Source organism: Onychostruthus taczanowskii, unplaced genomic scaffold (genome assembly GCF_017590055.1).
Source record: "Onychostruthus taczanowskii isolate IOZ18803 unplaced genomic scaffold, ASM1759005v1 scaffold77, whole genome shotgun sequence".
Lineage (NCBI taxonomy): Eukaryota > Metazoa > Chordata > Aves > Passeriformes > Passeridae > Onychostruthus > Onychostruthus taczanowskii.
In genome coordinates, this window is record NW_024505561.1 from 4648314 (window position 1) to 4672021 (window position 23708).

The 23708-nt window shown below is 49.5% G+C and overlaps 1 protein-coding gene across 1 annotated transcript; it reads left to right on the plus strand.

Moving 5' to 3' along the window:
• The first annotated feature begins 2433 nt into the window (after window positions 1-2433).
• On the plus strand, window positions 2434-5508 carry ZIC2 (Zic family member 2). The gene is made up of 2 exons (XM_041423390.1): window positions 2434-3436; window positions 5183-5508. Exons 1-2 carry the CDS (start codon window positions 2434-2436, stop codon window positions 5506-5508), a joined length of 1329 nt encoding a protein of 442 aa, XP_041279324.1.
• Window positions 5509-23708: the final 18200 nt, after the last annotated feature.

Genomic DNA, 23708 nt, shown 5'->3' on the forward strand with positions numbered 1-23708 from the left:
CCGGATACGACTCCGCCGGGGGGGAGTGTATGCGAAAGTCTAGTTTTCTGTGTGGTTTTTTTCACTAATCTGGAGGCAGACGATGCAGGAGACCAAGCTTTCCTCTTCAGCTTGGGCTCTCAAAAACCCCAGCAACGGTGAAGGACTGCGCTCAGACCTCCACCTAGAAATCTTTTCAGAGAAGGAAAATAGAATTTGTTCGCGGTCTGTTCCTGGGAGCCGGGGAGGGGGGTCAGTACAAGGACAGCATATGCTCCCAAGCTACAGCCTAGAAAGGCAAGATCTGGGGAGCAGACACTCCTGCCTGCAAAGGCAGGACAGAAATGACAGCGAGCAAAGAGAAAAAGGCTGTTGGCATCAGAGGTGCAGCTCTGCATTAATATTCGGTTTACCTCCTATTGCCCATTTCCGATTAGAAGGAAACCCACTTCTTCCCAATTTAAATCCTCGCCTTGTTCAAAGACTAATGTCCGGTCCCGGCACATTTCAAACACTTTCGGTCAGTCTTGGAAATATTTTGACCATTTAGTGACAATGATGGGAAAGACCTTGGTTGGTAGGCAGTGTTACCTTTGCCTTCCTTCCTTCCTTCCTGCTTTCCTTCCATCCATCCATCCATCCATCCATCCATCCATCCATCATCTCTCTCTGTAAAGCTCTCACTAGGACGTTGTTGGTCCAGGTTTGAGCCTGCCTGTGTCTGATGTGGGATTTAATGCCATGAGGAGTCATAGGAAGAATGTCGAAGAGAGAATTTTAAAAAGAGCCCCCGAACCACACAAACCCTTATATTTTGGGCTGCTTCTCTGCCAAGCAGAGAACTGATGGGTACAGAAACGCAAGGTTTCGTGCAGGGCAGTTAAGACGGCAAATGTTATGCCAGGCTTTGATTTTTACAAAGCCTTATTTATTGGTGAGCTGCTGGCCTCGAGATGATTATTTTTCAGCCACTACAAAACAAACCGAATCAGGGGCCAGACGTGTATTTACTGGAGGGGGAGGGGAAGGGGACTTGTTTGCTCTGTGTGTGTGTGTATGTGTGTGTGTGTGTGTGTGTGTGTGTGTGTGTGTGTGTGTGTGTGTGTGTCGGCTTTATGCTTTTTATTCCTGCCATGTAAGAATCCGGTTTCCAAATAACAATGGCAGGGTGGGGTTTTGGGTAGGGATTTTTTTTTTTTCGGGTTTGTTTTTGTTTCTTTATTCAAGAAAGAGAAAAGAAAAGGAAAACTCCTAAAGCATCTGCTCTCAGATACACATTCACAACACATGCAGATCGCAGATCGACTTCTCTGCTCCCACATAAGTGGTTTAAAAGCCCAAACAGCCAGGGCAACGGTTCTGTCTTATGTTTTAATTTTTATTTTATTTGGGTTTTTTGGTCCCAGCCACCCTCGCCCCGTCAACGTGACTTTTATTTGATTCCCCCCTTGCTCCCTTTATCGATCACGGGCTTCATCTGCTTTAGCCGAAATGAGGAAAGGGGCTGCGGGGGTTATATTTTAAGCCCCTCGCTTTGTTTGTTTGCCTCCCGAGGCAGGATCACATGCCAAAGCGTACATCGATATTTTCCGAGATCGGCGCGCCTCTCCCCGCGCCACCCCTTCCCCTCGCCTAGGGGGAGACGGGGGGTGGGTGGGGGGGTGACTCCCCCAAAAAATCAAGAAGCCACCGACAGTGCGGGGCTGAAGACGGCCACCGGCGCCGAGCGGGCCCGTGCGGTGCGGGGCCGGGCGGGCGGTGGGGCGGGCAGGGCTCGGGGCGGCCGCTCCGCCATTAGCCGGTGGCCGGGGGCGCCCGGATGGACGGGGCGGCTTGGGCCAATGAGCGGGAGCCGGGAGAGCGGCCGGGCGGCGGGTGAAGGCGGCGTTGGGAGAGGAGCCGCCAGTGCGGGCGGGGAGAAGGAGAGAGGCCGGGGGAGGGAGGGAAGAAAAAGAGGGGGAGGGGGGGAATAAAAAGCCGCCGCCTCAGCAGCGCCCACCGAAATAAACAGAAGAGCGAAAGGCAGCGAGGGCCCGGGCGGAGCGGGGCTGCAACTCCGCCGCCGCGGCTCTCCGGCACTCCCCGGCCCCTTCCCGCCCCCCGCCTCCCCTCCCCACCCCCACCGCCGCCCTTATTGTTTTTAATCCGCCTCCGGCACCCCCCCTCCTTGCCCCCCTCCTCACGCCCCTCCGCCGCGGCGGGCGGGGGCTGCGCGGCGCGGGGCACCCCCCGGGTCCCTTCGCTCCGTGGGAACCCGCGGCTGCAAGTTTTTCTCCGTGAGAGACACCGCTAATGCCCGGCGGAGGATAAAACGAGAAGCGGAGGCCCGGGAGCGGCGGGGGGCNCGGAGCGGCGGCGGCCCCGCGCCCGGGCGGGCGGGCGGCGGCAGCCCGGAGGCGGAGGCTGTAGCGGGGAGGCGGCAGCGGCCGCAGCGTCCCCGGAGCGGCGCGGACCATGCTGCTGGACGCCGGCCCGCAGTTCCCGGCCCTCGGAGTGGGCACCTTCGCCCGGCACCACCACTCGGCCGCGGCGGAGATGCAGGACCGGGAGCTGAGCCTGGCGGCGCAGAACAGCTTCGTGGACTCGGCGGCGGCGCACATGGGCGCCTTCAAGCTCAACGCCGGCGCCCACGACCTCTCCCCCGGGCAGAGCTCGGCGTTCACCTCGCAGGCGCCCGGTTACCCTGCCGCCGCCCTGGGCCCCCACGCCGCTCATGTCGGCTCCTACTCCGGGGCGCCCTTCAACTCTACCCGGGACTTCTTGTTTCGCAGCCGGGGCTTCGGGGACTCGTCGCCGGCCGGCGGACAGCACGGCATCTTCGGCCCTGCGGCCGGCAGCCTGCACCACCCGCACACGGACGCTCAGAGCCACCTCCTCTTCCCGGGCATCCACGACCAGCACGGTCCCCACGCCTCCCAAAATGTTCTCAACGGGCAGATGCGACTGGGCTTGCCGGGGGAGGTATTCGCCCGGTCGGATCAGTACCGCCAGGTTTCCAGCCCCAGGACTGACCCTTACTCGGCGGCTCAGCTGCACAACCAGTACGGCCCCATGAATATGAATATGGGCATGAACATGGCAGCCCACCACCACCACCACCCAGGTGCCTTTTTCCGCTACATGCGGCAGCAGTGCATCAAGCAAGAGCTCATCTGCAAGTGGATCGATCCCGAACAGCTGAACAACCCCAAAAAAAGTTGCAATAAAACTTTCAGCACCATGCACGAGTTGGTCACCCATGTCTCGGTGGAGCACGTTGGGGGACCCGAGCAGAGCAACCATGTCTGCTACTGGGAGGAGTGTCCCCGTGAAGGCAAACCTTTCAAAGCGAAATACAAACTGGTCAATCATATCCGAGTGCACACGGGAGAGAAACCCTTCCCCTGCCCCTTCCCTGGCTGCGGAAAAGTTTTCGCCAGATCAGAAAATCTCAAAATTCACAAAAGGACGCACACAGGTAATTCGGGTTTCTTTCGCCAGATTTCCTCCCTCTGCCCGTGCCTATATATGTGTGTATATATATATATGTGTAAACTGATAGATACTCAGACAGAATGATGTTAAATTAGGAGAGTGATAAAATAAGCTTCCAGTTTATTTTTTTAACCCTCTCCATCACATGGCTGCGTTTGTTTTGGTTTATTCCCCAGCAGCATACACCCCCCTCCATTCCAGATTTCGAAGGGATATTTTACTGATTTGTTTTAAATTGGGAGTGAGAGCTGTAGATTCGTGCTGAGGTTGAGCAGAGTCTTTCCGCAGAAACGCGGAATACAGCGCTAACCAAATTTTGCCGTCTTGCTAAAATACGGGAAGACATCCGTCCGTCCGTCCGTCCATCCATCCATCCATCCATCTGAAACGCCTCAGTCATTTGCTCTATGCAACGTATTCGCATAAAACTTCAGCGCTTGTGAGCATGGCTTCTATTTATGGATGCCGAGAGAAACTATATAAATACTTGCAAAATCAATCATTAGTCCTAAATCCCGTTAGAAGTGGCAAAAAGTCCCTTTCTGGGAATGTTTTCCATTAAATTTAAATGGTGTGAGCAAGGCAATAAAATTTTCTCATTTAAAAAAAATTGTTTTTAAGGTCTCACTCGATGTGATTTAAGGTGTTTTTGCAACAGTTTATTAAATTATGTAATAGGGAACCAGAGGATTTGAGGTTCGGAAACTTCCACCCAAATCAGGTGGAAGAGGATCGAGGGAGCTCAGGCTTTCCTGATGGAAAATCGCCTGAGCCGAAGGGTAGCAAAAATAAACGCATCCTCCCTCCTCATCTATTATTCATTTACTACTCCTGCCGGCTCAAACCGTGCCAGACTATTTCATAAAAGGCGGCCAAATATTTTAGCGACTTCCACTCCAAATATTTACCCGGAGAAAGGCTAAAAATCTCGAGGCCTATTGTTTTCTCAAGTGCTAAGCCCGATGCGAGGTGCGAGACGAGCTTTAACAAGGTTTAAAATTTGAGAAATGTATTTGCATGAGATGCCCGCACTGAAGTCATTGTGTCTGAGCGGATGTCTTTAAGAAACAATTTAGGTGCTAATCGAATCTAATGTTAAATGCTTCCCCCTCCAAAGGCGGGGGAATGTGGAGTTCTCACCTCCAAAGTACTCCCCGGCATTTGGAGTCCTGGCAGCCGGGCGAGAGGAATCCCTATGAAAATTAAATGAAGTATTTTACAGACGTTTAGTTTTCCCAGCGGATGTGCGTTTATCTCGAATATCCATACACGAAACAATATACCCGGCCTTAAATCTGTCGGTAATGGTTTCCAGTTTAACAGGATAGCGGATTTGGTACCGAGGCGAAACGGCTCGGTGATGCTTGTTTGGTTTGGTGTTTTTTTTTTTTTTTTTTTTTTTTTTTTTTAATCGTCTTTCTTCTTCAATCCCTTTCGGGGTCGGCACCCGTCGAAATAAAATCAGGCAAGATGCCGGGACATCCCCGGGGTTTTGGTAGGAAAAGCAGGAGGGGGACAGGGGTTGCCTCGCTTCAGGGCAAGGCGTGAGCGATGCGGCCCTCCCGCGCTGCGGGTACCGGGACACAGCCTCCCGGCCCCTTGCTTTGGGAAACTGCTGTACGGAGCGACTGGGAGAGGAGGGCGAGGGCGGGGAAACTCGGCGCGGGGCTGTGCGGGGTTTGCGCGGGGGCGGCCGCGCTCACCCCGCTGCTGCGCCGCTCTCTTGCAGGGGAGAAGCCCTTCCAGTGCGAGTTCGAAGGCTGCGACCGGCGCTTCGCCAACAGCAGCGACCGCAAGAAGCACATGCACGTCCACACCTCGGATAAGCCCTACCTGTGCAAGATGTGCGACAAATCCTACACGCACCCCAGCTCCCTGCGGAAACACATGAAGGTACCCGGCCCCGCAGCCGGCGGCGGGAGGCGGGAGGGCGGCCGCCCATCGTCTGCCGCATCAGCGGCGGCGGCGGCGGCGGTGGCGGCGGGCAGGAGGGACCGAGCGAGCCCGCCGGAGACGCGCCGGGAGATGCCGCCGCACCCGCCGGCAGCGAAATGACGGCCGAGCAGGATGGGGACAGGGGGCCTTCATCTCCCCATACCCTCCCGCCTTCTCGTCTTTTTTTCTTTTTTCTTTTTTTTTTTTTCCTATATTTTTTTTGTTGGATTTTTTCTTTTTGAAAACATTTTGAACCAGCAAAAAATTTCCAAAAACTACGTGCTGAAAAAACACAAGAGAATGAGTAAATCAACGGAGGAACGGAAAGGGGAGAAAGAGAGAGAGAAACAGAAACAGCCCCATGCTCCACCAACACATCACCCAGCTAAAAGCTTCCCAAGCCGGCGGAAAGAAACTCTCCCTCCCGAGTCTTCAGACAAAAGATCAGAGACTCAAACTCCTCTGGTCCCCGCGCCTCCCCACCCGGAGCAGCCAGCGCCCTCCCGTCCCATGAACTGTGTATATAGCGGCCCTCTCCTTCCTCCGGCGAGGTGGGGAACGAGGTTTTCCTGGATTGTCGGTGTATAGAAGTTCGTCCCGTTTGTAAACCGCTATATGGTCCTCTTCTTCTTCTTCTTCTTCTTTTTTTTTTTTTTTAATCTTTTTTTTTTCCTCCCTCTTTCTCCCTCCCCGAGAAAGTGATGGACTTGTTTTCTTCTCTCCTGCTCTCCCTCCCCACTTCCTTCTCTTCTCCTTTTTTAGTTCATCCCTTTTAAAAAAAGTAACGTGGAAGAAAAAAAAATTTGGTTTCTTTTGTAATTGTGATATCTTGAATATTGTGTTCCTTTTTAAGAAGCAACTTGATTGTAAACTGCATTTCAACTATAGACTGGGGAAGAAATACCGTGCCAAAGTCTCCATTCTGTTACTCACAGACACACACACGAACAACAACGCTTGTGAATGTATTTTTCTGTTAGCTGGGTTTACATGTGATGTTTTAGTGCTTTTGCAAGTTCAATTTGTTAGTTCCTGTTCGGAAGATTGTGAGGAAAAATAAACGTCGTGCCGTTAGCTTTTCCGTAATAACGCCCTTCCTCCTGTAAATACCTGTTACCATATTTATCCATTTGTAATTAAATTATGGTATTAACTTGCTACAGAGGAAACAGTATTTATAAAGAATGTTTCTTAACTATAAATATGTACAATTGTGAGCATAAACTGTTTCAGATTTTTTATTTGAAGGTTTAAGTGGTTTCATCATTTCTTGTGATATGTTTTGAGAGTAATGCATACAGAAATATAATAAAACGTGTTGAAACTGCACGAGCTGTTTCCTTTTTATGCCAAAGGCTCTCTAAAACCTGCTATAAGGTATGTGATGAGCTGAGCAGCGACGGCAAAACAAATGCTTTTTAAACTTCCGCTGGTTACTGGAAGAGGAGGATTCCATCCAGAAGGAAAAAAAAAGGAAAAAAAAAAGAAAAGAAAAAAAGAAAAAAAAACCATAAAAACCCCTAAAACTTTGTGAAGCTTCTGAGCTGAAAGGAAAGGGTGAGGGAGGGTATGCATGTTCTCCACATGACTTTCAAGGCAGGATCTCCTTTAGTAAGATATTTTCGCGGTGAGAGCAAGCACATCTTCCTCCGGCTCCTGCCTTCCTCGGGCTCACCCCTCGCTCCCCGGTGCGCGTCTGGCTGGGGAGATCATTGCCCCAGAGGCTGAGAAAGAGGGGCGTTTCGGGACCGAGGTGGAGGGGCAATGACAAGGCTCTGAGCTCGGCTGCTTTGAGCCATAGATGGTCCTTGCCTCCAGTGTTGTCATCTTTTTGTCAGCCTCCATACAGTCCGGGAGAGGAGAAAGTTGTGATGTCCGAGAGCTCACATTTCCCCTTCGAGTTTTTTAGCTTTCTCTTTCTCTGTCTCTATTTTTTTAAATTATATTTTATTTATTTTATTTCACTTTATTTTAGCCCAGAGAGAGGTTTAGGTTGCCAGATATGTTCAGGGAGGGATGGAGAGCAGTCGGGCGATGACTTTCCCGGGCTGCTGGCCCGGCGTTTGGCTCCAAGTGCGACGTCGGGGCCCGGCCGGTGCAGGGCAGCCGGACAGCAGCTCTGCGGGCACAGCCCGCCGCACCGGGACAGGCAAGGCGAGTGTGACAGCGGCAGGGAAATCGTGGAAAAAGTTCGGCCTTGTCAAGCCACCGAAATACGCCCTGCGAAGAGGCAGCGCTGAGAGCCGGGCTCCGAGCGCCCTGCGGTGGCTGCGCTGCCTTCAGCGGCAGCTTGTGCAGCCCGGGAAAGCCTCTGCTCCTCACACCCGGCCGAGCCCATCGCTCACGCCCCCCCGGGCCACTCGTCGCTTTGGGTTTTTCGTGCTTTGTGCCGTTTGTTCAAATATCAATAGAGCCGTCTCCGGCCGGTGTGAGAGGGAGTTAGGTGAGGAGATGAGGGTACACGGGGCCCTGCTCACTTCTGGGGTGAGATGAGGGTTACCTACACCCAGGGGAAGGGGAGGAGGGAGGGAAAGACACCCCCTCCCCCCTGTCCCGCCGCTGACAAGGAAGTTTAGATGTGGAGCGGATCCGGAGCTTCCTCGGCGGCCGTGCTCTTCCCAGAGCGGCCATCCCCGCACACCCGGCAGCTCCCCGGGTAATCAAACTGCTATTAAAACATAATTTATGTTCGGTAATAATGTTACGTAAAAAAAATATTTATTAACATCATTGGCATATGCCGCCTGCCCCTTGGAGACATCCGTGGGAAATGCAGCTGAGAGGATCCCTCCTTGTCCTGCCGGCCTTCCCACAGCTGAAAAACCATACGGGAGTCCAGCTTCAGAGCTTATCCCTGCCAGCCACCGTCTGCCCAAGTCCCCTCCTGGGCCCAGGGGCTCACGAGCAGCCTTGCCCAAGAGCCACCAACCCCTCTCCGCCGTCCTCCGCCCCGGTGGGCTCATCTCAGACTGGAGAGAAGCTCTCGGCAGCTGGGCTCCCCTTCTCCCTCCCCTCGGAGCCGTTCGGTCTTCGGGGGAGCCCAGGGATGATCCTTGAGGGGGCTAGGCAGCCTCCCTCTGGCCAAAGCGCAGGCCGTGTGGCGGCAAGGACAGCCCCAGTCCCTCCGGCAGGGATGCTTTTCCTCCGGCAGGCCCAGGGACGCGGCCGTGACGGCTGTGGCAGTGAGTAAGCTCCCCCTCCTTCCCTGTCCTATCCAGGCTGGCCTTGAACTTGACCCTCGCCTTGGCGCATCCCGCCCGCAGCCCCTCTCCATCCGCCTCCCTCTTGCCCTGACCCTGGCCCGGCCCTGCCACGCTTAAAGGGGAGCGGGAAGTCATCAGGTTCAAGGGTTGGGGTTTTTTTAGAGGGCAGAGCAGCCAATATCCCTCTCACAGCCATGCGCGAGGGTGGCCCACTGGCCCCGAAGTCCTCCTCTTATCCCCTCTCCTTTGTCCACCTGGACACTGTCAACCCCAAACCCCTCCCTCTCCTCAGCTTTGTCTCCTACACTGAACCTGCACGTGCCAAATCTCCCTGTCCTGGCCCTGAAGACAGCTTGGGAACCAATCTGGAGGGAGGCCTGAGGCTTCCCCAGCAGTCCCGAGCCTGCCCTGGCATTCCAGAATCCCCTCATGCCCAGCCACAGCGAGCGGGTGCCCCGGCCGCCGGCCCACAGCCCCGGCCTCCCTGGCCCGACGGCTGCCCGCTCGCCTCGGCCCCACGGCCCCGCCGTCGGTGAGCAGCGGGAGGCACGGCGCTGTCGGCATCCCGTGCCCAGCTGTGGCAGCCCCACTTGGCCGGCTGTCCTGCCGTGGGGTGAACCTTCCCTTATACGGTGAAAAACAGCATGGAGGGGTGGGTTTAATTTTTATCTTTGTTAGTAATAATGAAATCCTCTCCTAACTCTTCCTGCGGACCCCCTGAAAAGACGGATTGATTTCCCTGGGAATTACTCTGTCTTCTCAAGCCAAAAAATTTGAGGATCCGTCCATAAAACACGCTGCGCTTTGCCCCCCGCACCCGCAACTGGAGGGCAGTTCAGGGCTCTGCCTTCACCTGCCCCCGCTCTGTTCCACCTGGCTTGGCTGCTCTAGCGGCTTTGGGCTCCAGCCGGTGGTGGCGGAAAAAAACCCCAACCCAAAGGTAAACCAACCTCCCAACAAACAAACAGACGTGACAACAGCCCAGACCGAAATAGAATAAAATGCAGGAGCTCTCGCCCGAACCCGAGCGTGGAGCGGCTGCTGAGCCTGGCCGTGCCGCGGGCGCTGCCGGTGCCGGCGGTGCTCCGCAGCGGGCAAGGGGCTGCCCCTGCACGGCCAACCCCCGCCGCCGGTGCCGGGGGCAGCAGCCCGGGCTGCAGCCGCTCCCTTTGGCTCTGGCCAGACCTCCCCAAACCCGTATCAGCCTTTTAAGTTTCCCCTTTGTTTTCAGAAACTCGTACACATTTCCTGCCCGCTATGAAGACATAGCAGGCTCCCCCAAACCTCTCCCCAGCCACAAGTGCATGCTAAACGTTCTCCCGGGCACAGCGAGGTATGTATATTTTTCAATTTGTCATCTTCACGCATGGTTGTGAGGGTTTTTTTTTCGTGGTTTTTTTTTTTTTTTGTGCTTTTTTTGGGGGGGTGTTTTTTAATTTCGTGGGTCGCTTTTTTCCCTTCCTCTTTTTTCCCTCCTCCTTTTTTTCATTCCTCTTAGGTTTTGGATTTTTTTTTTCCCCTATTGTTTTTGGGGTTTTTTCCTCTTTTCCCCGAGCCAGACGACCAGGGATGGAGCTGCATATTAGCAGCAGAGCAAGCAAGAACTATTGTCCCACCCTGCAGGGCACGGTGCCCCCCTCTGTCCCAAAGTGCAAGCCTTCCCCAGTGCTTAGGGTTTCCTCACTTTTCTTTCTTTCTTTTTTTTTCTTTTTAAAATTTATTTTTCTGGACGGTTTCTCTGTCTTTAATACTTTTGGGAGAGAGAAAAGAAGAAAAGAAAAGAGAAGAAGAAGGAGAAGGACAAGACGACCGGGCGAGGGAAGACCTTCGCTAGAGGTTTCATGTCTTTAATAAACACTTCAAAGTGGCTGCCTAACTGCTGTCCGGAGAAAAGGAAGCGCGGCACCAAACAGACCGCGGATCCCACTTCCTCGCAGCGCGGGAAACACGAGCAGGTTCCCCCGCGTCCCTCGCCCGTGGTCCCAAGCGCTTTGCAGTGAGGAGCGCGGGGGAGCCGGCAGGGAGGAGCGGCGGGACGCGGAGCGGAGCGCGGACTCCTCCAGCGGCCCCCTCGCCGCGCCGGAGCCCCACGCGCGGGATCAGCTGTTGCGTTCCGGAGGGGGAAGGACGCTCTTTTGGTGTTTAAAAAAAAAAAAAATCGAAAAAAAAAAAAAAAGCGGCAACTGAAGCAGGGGAGGGGGGTGGGGAGTAATTCAAGCGCCAGTAAGTGATTGAGCGGGTGTTTTACACGCGCGGCATCGCACCTCGCAGGGGGCTGGGGGCGGCCGTGGGGTCCGCGGGGGGCACCCGGAGTGACCCAGCCCCAGGCGGGCAGGGTTTCTCGCCGCGGGACGGGATCTCCCCGACACCTGTCCGCGGGGGTCCGCCGGGCGCGGATGCTGGGGGGCTCGGCACAGCGCCCCGGCCGCCGCAGGTCCGTGGGTGGCCGCGGCCGGGGCGTCCCGGGGGCAGCAGGGACTGCGCTTGGCCCGGCCCGCTCCCGGCCCGCGTTCCTGGCCGCGGAGCCCCCGCGGGTGTGCGCGGGCTCGGGCTGGATCTCGGTGTACAGCAGTTTGCGGTGGGGGGAAAAAAAAAGAAAAAAAAAAAAAAAAAAGAGCAATTTTCATTCCAACTTTTTTTTCCTTCTTCTTCCTAGACTGCTAATTCCTCTGTGTGGGCAAACACCCCTTCTCCTTTGATTCTTAGCCACAGCGCCTAGATTAAATACCGGTTTTAATGAGAGCCGTGGTTGTGGCCGCATAAGGTGATGATAGTTATGAAGACGATCTGACCTGTTTTGATGAAGACGATCTGACCTGTAGGGAGAGAGGGAAAGGTCAGCCACATGCAGTGGCCAGATTTCTGCTTGTTCCCGGCACATGCTGCTACAATATTGATCCGCGGAGAAAGATAAACATAAAAGATAGATCGTATGTGCTGAATACCAATGAACGTGGCTTCCAGATTTTAATTGTTGTTGACTTCTTATTTCCACCGTAAACATTTGCTGACGTCCGTAGGGCAATTCCCCCAGAATTTTTTTTAAATTTCTTTTTGCCTTATTTTATCTTATTTTGTTTATTTTAATTCTTCCCTATCAGCTTAGGTGCAATCACCCAAAAGTCACGGTCAACATCTCCTTTCCAGCGAAGGAAACCGCTCCTGGAAACGGGGAAAGCTCCTCTGAAAGGCAACATCTCGACTTGGGATGCTCCTTTCGGAATCCTGCTTCATTACCCGCTCCATTCCTTTGCAGCAAAACGCTGCAGATGACACCGGAGTTGAGGGCTGATGTTTTTTCCCCCTGGTCTCCCGGACTGGAGCGCTGCAAACCCAGCACTTAGGAAGAGAGCTCTCTTTTCAATGCCTCCCCAGTTTCCCAACTGTTACCAGACCAATACACCTACGGGAGGCAAAGAGAGGGAAACACGCCGTGTCTCGGGGAGACAGGCATGTCAGAGGCGCATTCCCCTCGGCTGTGCAGAGGGAGTAGGCTCTTTTCTGAGGGTTTTCGCTGCGATACAAAATTGTTAAGATTTTTCACTGCCCTGACTGTCTCTTTAATTTTTTTTTTCTCTTCGAGATGGTAAAAATTAGCTGTAAACCGGGTAAAGCAGTCAATGAAACAGCTATCCCCAAACACGCGTTTCAAGTTTCTGCTTCTTCGAGACTGACCGAGAGTAAGCACCATCGGCTATATAGTGGCAATTAACTATATCAGCCTCACATTTAAGAAAACGAGGGAGATATTAAACCCTTAATTCCCATCATTACAAATAATTTTCATGAAGGGAACTTCTAAAAGATTTTTTCCCCCTTCCTTACACTTTCCAGTCTATTTTTTAACTCCGGAGTGATTTACTACATAAGTAATTTTAGAGGATACAGTTTACAGCTTGAGTTATTAGACTGAACACCTCTGGCTGACACCACAACACCTTTTTTTCTGCCTGCAGCTGTGAGTCACAACCCCATTTTCATACCAAACTGCTGCACATTCCTTTACAATATAGGCTTCCTTCTTGCAAAGATCAAACACTCTGCAGCCAACGTGTTTATTTTAAAATACAGGAAAATTAAAACTAAACATGGACTTTAAAGAAAAAAAACAAATGCATCTTTTTTTTTTTTTTTCCTGCTGTCTCTCACACTAAAATAAATTAAAATAAAATTAGGAGGGAACAGCGTAGACTGCTCTAATAAGATAATACAGTGACAGAGCCAAAACGGTTGTTTTCAACAGGAACAGGAACAGTCCCTTCTGTTTGCTGTTATTTATTTATGCATTATTGTGGCTATGGTTTTAATTATATGTGGGAATATTAGGCCAAGATGCTGTAACCGTAGCCTCCCTTTAACACACTTTTCTTATTTGTTTAGTACCAGCGCTACAAGGCAAGAACAGGCACCATAAGGAAAATGTTTTCAATATTCTGTTTAAGAGCTTACAACAGGGAATCCCGGAATTACAGGAAAACCTGCAGGCCTGCTCCGTGGAGGTGCCCGGCAGGACCAGGCAGATTTCGTGCTCCTCGGCAGGTTTCGGGGTGCGCGGAGGGGGAGGAATTGCGGGAGAGGTGCCCGGAGTAATTTTTACCTAGCAAAGCGGCGTTTTGAAAGCCTCCTTGCTGTTCAGCAGCACAGACACTAGGATGCTTCTCGGTTTTGAGCATGGTAAAGGTAGACTTAATCTCTGCTCCTTCCGGTAACCTACTGCCTACTCCTCCCCTGGGGCTACAGAGGGGGGCTTTGCTGCAAGTCCTTTTTCTTCCATCCCCTGTTTATATGTTTTGTTGTTCTGATTTTTTGTTTGTTTGTTTGTTTTTTGTTGGTTTTTTTTTTTTTCCCCCGTAGAGGAGCGCACTCGATGGTGTTAGTGTTGCCCATAAATTCCTCCTGCTCCTTCTTCGCGAGTCTTTCCCCAGGTCACGGGAGTAATAGGTAAGGCGGGGGGAGAGGGACATACCTGCCCACATAAATTTATCTTTGGTACTCATATCGAAAAATAAATTACTTTAGAGAAGAAGAAAAAAAAAAGAAAAAAGAAAGAAAGAAAAAAAAAGAAATAAAAAGGAAAGAGAAGGATCATTCCCTTTAGGAAATGGATAAAACAACTTCTCCTCTCATCCCTGCAAATTATCCCCGATGCTAGTGGCTCCGAAGAGCTGGGCGAAGCAAGGGACGAGCCCGCAGTGCGCTCTGGGCTGTCTTTGCGCAGCGAGGGGAAGCAGGACCAGCCCTTGCCAAGCGGGGCCGCGGCTCGTCCTCCGCCTCGCCAAGGCGGCTCCGCGGGCCGAGGGCTCTCTGACCGCCCGCCGTGCGCCCAACAGCAAAGAGGAACGCCGGGGGCTTTCCCCGCTGGAAGCCCTCCCGTACCGCAGGCACGGTCGCTGCCGTTCTGGGCCCGCCACTCGCGCTGTCCGCAGCCGCCCGAGCGCTCCCCGAGCCGCGCTCCCGCCGCCGCCGCCGCCGCTTTCCCCTCGCTACCTGCGCGAAAAAAAAAAAAAAAGGAGAGGCGAGTTTCTCGTTTCCAGCTCTTAAATGAAGTTCTGGGACTTGGCAAAGAGCACAGGTATCTACGGATGGCCCGTTCCGCCCGCGGAGGCTGCGGAGTCTCACGGGGGCGTTTGCTAGCGTGGTTCCCCCCACAGGGTTTCCCCTCCACCCGCGTCCCCCAGCTCAGAGGGCGATGTCCCTGCGATCCCTGACGGGACGTGCCTGGGCCAGCGGCCCACCTGGCCTCACACACCCCGGCCCCCCGTGAGCGCCTGTCCCGCTCTCCAATCAGGGGTTGGCCCCTGCACTCCTCTCAGCGCTTTCTGCACAGCAGCCGCGCGGGTGCCCCGAGGTATTTAGGGTGTTTACAGCAGGCGGACTGTTGGTTCTGGAGATGGGTCCAGATCCTGCCCCTCAAGTCTTTCCTTTAATGGATTAGTAGCAAACTGGCGCAAGAACCCGCTGTCTCTCCCTGTCAAGGTGCTCCGCGCATACAGAGCTGGCAAGGGTGCACTTAGCGACTGCCCCGCCCTGGTCGGAGAGTCCTGTGCTCAGCGGCCGACACGCCGTCTGCCTCCCCAGAAGTAGGAATCCAACCCTTCTCGACGGGGTTTTAACAAAAAGGGGCAGTTGCGTTTAATCAAAAGCATCGACTGAGGCCAGGGGAAGCCGGGTTCAGGAGGTGCTCTAGCGGCTGAGGGGGATTTGACTCACAAGTCCTTCGGGGTGCTCCTGCCCTCTGGAAATGTTCAGGTTTCCGCGGCATTAGGGGGAATGAACATAAAAGTCGGAGACAGCTTTTGTCCCCAAACCCGATGAAAGCAATTTTGCAACGCTATGAGGAGTATTTTTTTTTTTTTTTTTTTTTTTTTTTTTGGTCAGTTTGTCCTCCCCGGGGAAGCACCGAAAGCGGCTCCCCTCGAAAGAATACAAAGAAAATGTAAATCCTGGCTCCTCCAGGCTTCGATGCCCGAGCTCAGCGACACGCAGTCCCGCAGGCACGGGAACAGCTTCCCCAGAGAGCGCAGGCTCTACAGCGTCCTGCTCCCACTTCTGCGGCGCTGACAGCGGGATGCCTCCGCCTCTCTGGGGTCGTGCATCCTGCTGCCCTGAATTTCACTGCCGTGAGAAACGCTGGACTGCCACCCGCGGGGCCACCGAGTGATGGGTCCCTGAGTCCGCTCTGGTGCACCGGAGGGGCTTCGGATGGCTTTTCCCCGTGCCCGTCATCTTGGCATTTCGGCATTTCGTGGCGACCTTTAGACGTTCGCCGCCCTAGGCATGTAAGGTACTTTTGGGCTTTTGGGGAGGCTGTTCCCGCCTCCGGGGCGACTTGGGCAATGAGGGGCGAAGTCCTCGTGGAACGGCCCAGCGGCAGCCCTCGGGAGGTACACGCACACGCTGTGCCACCACTGTGAAATGTGCCTGCCAGGCTCCCGAGCCTCCGAGCAACCTCCCACAGTCAATCCCGGCCCCGCGCCCCCTCCAGCTCTTGCAGCAGGAGGGACGTGAACAAACAGGGCTGCGGCTCCCTCCCGGTTTCTGGCATCCCCCGGCGCTCCCTCCGCAGTGCCCCCGGTGCTGGGAGCTCCTGGGAGCTCCTGGCTCTCCCCGTACAGCCGGGCGGGGTCCCGTACGCGCCCTCGGGAGGAGCAGCGGGCAAGAAACCTCGGGGAGGTTTGGGATGAGCTCTGTGGGGCCGGCGCGGTGTCCCCCACCTCGGGATGTGTGTGTGTGTGTGGGGTGCGTGTGTGTGTCTGTGTGTGTGGGGGGTTTGCACACACCGCGCCGAGAAGCAGCGTGGATACGGCGGGGGCTGTCGGGTCTCAGCCCCGCTCCCGGGCAGCGGCAGGTAGAGAGGCCGTGGAAGTGCCTGGAGCCCAGCACCAGAAACTAGACCATTGGAAACTAGACCACTGATAGCATTCCTCTGAAGCAGCGGGAGAAGGGAAGAAGCAGTCTTTGCTACACTATTTCTTATTTTGGTGGGATGCATCCACATTCACGAGCCCTTTCACACTAACGTCCTTTATCTTACACTTTCAATGCTTTCTGAGGGCACGCACGTGGGCTCATCCCACACAGCGTGTGGGCTCCTCCACTGCCAGCTCAGCAGATGCTGTGGCATCTCAGGTCCCCGGCTTGCTGGCCCTCAAACACCCATGGAAACCCACACCTGCTTGGAAACACGAATAAGATGGAAAAAAGGTGCTCCACACAAAAGGTAATGTAAAATGTAATGATAACCTAGTACAGCAACAGTTACACGGGAAACCCCCCTCATTTCCTTTGTCTATACAGTGGCAATGTTTTTTTTCCAGAAAAGAGAATAACAAGCAGAAAGCACACACGGAGGTGCAAAAAACCACCCTTAGGGTCAGATTCTTGCTTCCCAAGTAAAACCAATGAACCACCACTACCAGCCAAAAGAAATCTCATATGTTTTATTTGCCTTCCATGGACTTGTATATTTAGCACATCTTTTATTGCCCCACTGTGCTTCCAGAAAGTTGCTATACCTTAGCCTGAAATCACATGAGGTTTTGGAAACTCCCTCCTGCTACAGCTGTGAAAGGAGACTGAGCCTCCAGCAGCACTCATTCATCCCACCACTCATGCCAGGTATTAAGTGACTACATCAGCTGTTGGGGTGGTTCATCACACAGCCAAAATGATGAGCTCCCCACATGCAGCACACTGGAGATATCACCACCTAAGCCAGAATGACACTGACATACAAAACTCCCCCAGCCAATGGTTGGGTTTTAATAAACAATGATTACATCATATACAGCTCATACCAGTTTTGCTATTACCGAAGAAAAGCAGAAGCTACGTGAGAGAATGTAACAGCAGAAGTTCTTAGGTCAGCCCAAGTTAGGGGCCTGAGCATTGAAATTAATGGGTATGTTAATCCTTCATCTTAATTTCTGCAGGAGATGAAGCAGTAAGAAATCACGCAGGGATTTTTGTCTTTAAAATATGTTCCTTTAATACTCTCAAATAATAATCCCTAAATGCATGAATTCTTACCTTCGTGGGGCTTAAGTGGATTTTAAATAATTCCTAGACCTTGCACAGTCCTTTTATAGATAAATACCTTTTATCCTCTGCATGTATTTTGCTAAGCAAGTATCATGGTGGGGTGTATCAGAAATATCCAGATGGGCAATACCATCATCTGTGGTACTATCAGGAGTTGCTGAAGAGATAATTGAGGTGTCAAGAGGCTGCAGTGGGGATTGAGTAGCAAGAACTTACGAACTTTAAGAGCAAACAGACCATTTTAATTCAATATTCTAGAATGGGAAAGACAAATAGAAACACCCCAGCAGAACTGTTTTCAGAGAATGTTTTTTATGAAATCTCAATGGTGTTATGGGCATATCCCATTTGCTTGAGAATATTTACTTTTCTGTTGGTTATTTGAGAGTCTTTGATGTTTACTCAGCTGACCCATCCTGGTTTCTTGCCCTTTGCTGCCCGTAGGCACCTTTTGTCACTGCATGCCTACATGCTTTATATTCAGTTTCCATACGGATCAGAGTTGTCTCTTGGGCAAGCCAGAGAAAATGAAACCTCCAGGTTTATTTCAGCTGATTTGAACTGCTGCCAAGGCAAGGGCCACACTGTCTCAGGGACTGAGTTTTACAAATCTAGTAAAGAACAGAACACTCAATTACTATTTATTTCCAGAAGGTATTTCTACATCTTCTTACAGTTGTATTTTATGAAGACTCACCCCATCAAATTCTAGCCCCAAGCTGTGGTTTGGTTTTACGTGTGTCAGGGAGGCAGTTTTCCTTCTACAAAAAAAAAACCCAAGAAACCAAAAAAACCAAAAAAAAAACCCTCCAAAACCAAAACAAAACAAAAGGCCCCTGATGGTTTTAAATCTAGCATGACTGAATGTTTGATTATGATCATTGTGAAAGGGACCTGGAGTTTAATAAATAAGTAGACAATCAACTCTTTTTTTCTTTTCTTTTCAGGATAGGTGTTAGTGAAATGGAAATATTTCTATAAAACAAGGACATTGCTACTCTACTATAAAAATCTATATAAAATACTGAACTTTTTAAAACTCTGTGCAAAATTATTCTTTGAGACATATCCTAATTCCTAGTGTGCTAAAGAAAACTGAGTTTTAGGCTTCGGCATCTATAGAACTAAACAGATTAGCAAACAAAAAATTCTTCAACCAGTTCTTCCATGTAGGTGCCCAAAGCACACTGCATACCCTGAGAAGTGGCCTTACTTGCTAGTTTTGTGAGCAGTCTTCAGTGAAGAAGCCAGGTACCAGCAGGGGATGAAGAGCGACCATCTTTCTCTCCCCAGGAGGTGATTTCATCAGGTCAGGATTAAGGAAAATAGCAGGGCAGGTTGGAGTATCTTGCAGGACTGTCAATCTAACATCTTCCAAGAACAGTACATTCCCACAAAACTATAAATAAGAAAAAAATGTGTGCTAACTGCAGCATATGAGCCGAAAACCTATTAGGAGCCTCTAGAAAAAGAAATCATCTCTCTATTTGGGAAAAGTAAAAAGCATATGCTTGAAGCTGTTATCATATAAACACATGTCTAGAACATGAGCTTTTCCAGGATGCAAATAAATTGACTAGCAACTCAACATAGTCTCTATATATTGAAATTTAAAGTAATTAGAGGAGAATTGCTGAGCTCCATTCGCAAATACTTTATTTTAATAACACTCAGGATATTTTCTGTATTTTCAGAGGTACTAGATTTCAGTTTGCTACAGTTAATGTAATAGAAAATTCTGTAGTCATTGACTGCAACTGCCAACATACAATCTGAGAACTAAAGTCCCATGTGAAAACTGGTGATGGTTATTGAAAGCAGTTTGTGCTATAACCGACAGTTAGAACGAGTTGGTTTTTGAGGAGATACAAGGGGATGTGGAAGCTGGTTTCAGAGAAAACCAAACATTTACAGACATAGCACTGTGTCTGCAATCAGTGGGTTGGTCTGTGAGTTCACGCCAGTTTGGTCTGACAGGAACAGATAACTGGAGCTGGAAGTTTATGACAATGGATTTGACAGTATGTGATGATATTCAGTATATCCTCCTGCATTAGCGTGACTGCCCATTCCTCATTAAGGTCAGAATGTTCTCATTAGTAAATTGGCTTGCATGATCCAAAAGTGCTTTCCCTGTGGGCTGAAATGAAGTGCTGTCCTAGGGAAGGAGCATGGGGGTTACCAAGTCCCAGCCCTCTCTGCTTAGTGCCCTTCAGCATTGCACCAAGCACAGGCCAGTGAGATCTGAAGCACGCCCCTGTCCCAGTGCCAGGCAGGGGTTTGGCCCTTCCACACAAAACAGCTTGGTGCTCCCTTTGCAGTTCAACATCCCTGTGATCTGTCTTTCTTTTCTTTCCTGCAAAGATACAGAGACTCAGGCTTACGACTCAAATTGTAGGGGACTCTAAAGAACTCTTGATGCAAGGGGAACCTGTCTGTTCCCATCACAGATGGTATCACCTGGTCGTGGGGCTTAAAAGGGACCTAAACATCTGTGTTTCCAGGGACACTGTGACTAGATCCTTTTGTCCTTGATTAAATTTTACCTGAAATTGTAATTGGAAAAGCCTTCAACTTTTTCTTGACAAGGAGATGGAGGCAGTGTCTGGCTGTGTCTGCTGGTAGCCAGAGCTCGGTACATTCCCTGTCCTCTTCCCGGAGACCTCTTGGGCGACCTGGTTTTGGTGTCCACTGACTAGCAGGATATAATGACCACTACTCCCCTCTCAACATTTCACTGTTCTGACCCCACAAAAATTGCTGTGCCGTGACAGTTGATAGAAAAAAGGTGAGGCTTTAGGAACAGAGTCAGGGTTCCCAAGCATGTAGTGCCATGAGCCTGTTTTGCTGTGTGGGACTTCCCTCTGGAAACCCCAAAAAAAAACCACCTATGCTGGAGAGGCACTCAGTCATCTCTCAGGAAGTGATCAGTCACTTAAAAGATGGAGATCCCCTCCAATGAATTAATAGAGTCTTTCTCCTCTGACATCAGCAGATCATCCCCATGAAGGCACTGGACCCATGGAATTGGGTTAAATCTTCTGCTTTCAATGACACAGTTAACCTCAAAGGTATAATTTCTTTGGGAATATGTTTGAACACTTTTTTTCCCCCAACATTTGTAAGGATTTTCAGTATTTCCTTCCTGTTATCTTAAATTTGACTGTTTTTAAGGCAAACAAAACCCATTTTAATTTATAGAAATTTATTTTAAAATTAATGAAATGTTACCCTGCTACAGAACCAGCTACAGATACTCAGGGATATGAGCAAAGAGCAAAAGCACCACTCAGGGACAAAAATTGCCTTTCTTGTTGCACTTTAAGGGGTAAGCACTGCAGATAATCCAAATGCCCAATTCATGCAGAACAACTGTCAACCTTTGATAGAACTGACAAATAATACATTCCCCCCGATTTATTGCAGTGATATCTTCTCAGTCTGCTGCTTTGAGGTTGAATGAGAGACCACAATATCAAGTCTGGGGCTTCATGGCTGTATGACACTTCTTATAGGACATGAAATGATGAACAGGAGAGCAGCTTACCTGCTTTATTGATGGAATATTGAAGTTTTAAGGCCTGTAGTCTCAATCCTACGGTCTCCATATTCCACATGCTTTCAGGAACATTGTTGAGAAAACACACATTTCTGGGAATCATGAGGCAATGAACACATAACCTGGCTCACACCTGAAATCTGACATATTGTATATACTTAGCTTGTTCATGTGCAGCTTATACAGTAAACACATCAGCAAATGATTACTGGTGTCTATTATACTTAAGGTTGCCAAATATTTTCAATTTAATCATCTCCTTTCCTGTTTTCACGTGATCAGTTTTCCTAAAAAAAAAATTCTGTGGCTTTGAATTTCCTCTCTGTGGCTTTTGCCCCTAAATGATTTTCCTAAGTCTTTTTTTTTATAGTCCTCTTTCATCCACTTTTGAAGTGGTGATGGTTTAAAAAAAAAAGAAAACAGAAAAAAAATGGTTTGCACATAGACTAAACCTCACAAACTATGAGAGCCACAGCAAAGTCAATGTGAACATAACCTGCATTGAAAACCAGTGTCCTCCAGTCAGGTTTTGATTAATTTTCCACTAATTTTGACTGTATCATAGTAGGAACCTTTCATTTTGGGAAAGAAATTTAACAGATTTGACTGGAAAGACAGATACTTCAGAATAGGTTGTCCTCAGTCTGAAGCCTCCAGATATATTATGCTCATTAAGTGTCCCATTCCTCTGTCTGCATTTTTGTTTCTAAGAGGCAGAGCCTGTACCCTCTTTAGAATGAATAACTTGGAAAGAAAGAATTTACAAGCTCCACAAGTTTATTGGTTCCAGATTTCTTTCCTTTCCTTTTTTTCCCCCTCCACACATAATTTGAGATGCCTTCTCCATAAAAGCTTAGATAAATATGTTGAAAACATTAATACATCATAAAGGTCAAAAGATTAAGCATTCAAGAGTCAGCCAACCTCAAGAATTATTGTAGTGAGATTTACATGATCTATATCCATCTCAAAAGACATAATATCAAGGACAGTTACAAACTTGTTCCAGCATTTCAGTCTCTTTTCTGAGCTGCCTGTAAACTCATATCCTGTTTAATTCTTTGCTGAAACATAAACTAGAGAGAAAAGACGTTACCGCATTACCAAAAATTAACATGAAACTCCTCTGATCTTGGTAGGCAAGATGTGCATAACATTGAATAAAGAGTGCATTATCACTGCAACCCTGGTATTTTTCAGGTATTCTTTTAGCCATCTAGAGACTGAGTTTAGACAAAAAGTCTGTTACTTTTCACAGTGGCATAAACAACTTCAGGACAATGAACAGACTGCTCCCTATACAGCAAATTAAATGAATTATGGTTCAGTGGGGGAAGAAACCCAACCAAAACTTAACAAACCAGTAATGATGCTACCTTATAACAGTGGCTGCTAGGTATGTATATCCAGTTAACATTGCCTCTACAGATTAGTTCTGTTAATCTGAAACACTGCACCAATTATACAGACCATGCCAAGCTAGGAGGGACTTCGCCATCTCTTTCAACTTACAAGGATGGCTACTCTGCATTCTTCTCCTTTTAGGGACTTCAGGACAGCAATGTTGGGCCAGATGTGAGCAATTAATTAATTTTCCCTATTGCACTGCAGCTGTGGAGTTGGGCAGCAATGTTGCTGTTTTAAAGTGCAATTAAGCACCATTTTCTCTCTCTAATCCTTATTTTCTAAGGAAGTCATGGTCAGGACTAATAAATGCTCAGTAGGCCTGTGGGTAAACCTGAAATCTAAACTAAACATTGTTTTCGGATGAATCTCAAATTAATCATGTTTTCCTCACCCCTAAACAGGACTAAATCCTGACTCCAAGTCTGCCTGAGAAAGCTCTGATGGAGAGCAGCAACAGCAGCAGGAGCCAGAAGCAGACCAAGAATCAGGAAGAGTGAAGAATATTTGTTTCCATGACAGATATCACCTGGCAGTTGTCATGGGTAGCACTATGAGAGATAGGTACTGGGATGTGATGGCAAAAACCTTCCTTTCCCTCTAAAAAAATAGCCTGAACTTCTATTTTACAGCTAAGGGAGAAGCTATTTACTTTTCCCAAACACACCATGGAAGTTGGTGTTACTGAACAAACTTGTCTCAGATCATTATAGGCACATTGGCCTAGGAAACTTGCTTTAACCAACTCTGAGTATAAAAACTAGCTTTTTGTCTTCTGTAGGACCCTTTGCTAGAATGCCCTGTTTTGAACAATGAGAAGCCAGTACAGCTTTTCAGTAGTTTTTGTATTTCCCCACTCCACAGCTGCACTGCTAAGATATTGTTGAACTGCAGCTTTTTGTTTTTTCTAATGTCATAATTCAGATCTTCCAAGAACCATCTAACACTTTTTCCATATCTATTAGGAAAACAACTGCAGACCAGGGAACATTGCAGTATTTGGGTGTATTTTCCCACATATTCACATTACCCGTGAGTAAGGACTGAGAAAGGGGCATTTATCTCTTCCCCAACTCTGCTTATATCTGAATGGAATTACATTTCCTATTTGACTGTATGTTTTATTTCTTAATCACTTTTCCTCCTTCTCAACAATTACGAAAAGACAAAGAAAAGGTAGAATTGCTTATGCAAAGCAAAAGAAGTGTAGCCTCCCTAGGAAAAAGACACACCTCTATATATAGCAGATTTTTAAAAAAAAAGGTTATTTAATGAAATAATTTACAAAATAATAAATGAAACATAATGCAGCTTGGACTATATTACTGTTAGAGAGGTCAACTATTCTCCCTTACAAATTTTATCAGCATCTTCATGCTACCTTAAAAGTGTTGAAACCCTTACATTCTACCTACAAAATCTACTGAAAGATGTAGTGAGGAGAACCAAAAAAAAAAAAAAAAAAAAAAGAAGAGGTGAATAAAGGAAATCCATCCCTTGGGGCAATTTCTAAGGAGGCAAGAGCTTCTTTCCTGCCAAGAACCGGTGTCTTGAAGGATCGTGCAGCACTCAATGCCAAATGTTTTATGGCACCACACTCCAGCTGGCAGTGG

Excerpts from the sequence above, each read along its gene's own strand:
- ZIC2 (XM_041423390.1), top strand. The coding sequence starts at position 2,434 with ATGCTGCTGGACGCCGGCCCGCAGTTCCCGGCCCTCGGAGTGGGCACC. Across the intron at positions 3,437-5,182 it reads TCACAAAAGGACGCACACAG|GGGAGAAGCCCTTCCAGTGC; the intron begins GTAATTCGGGTT and ends GCTCTCTTGCAG.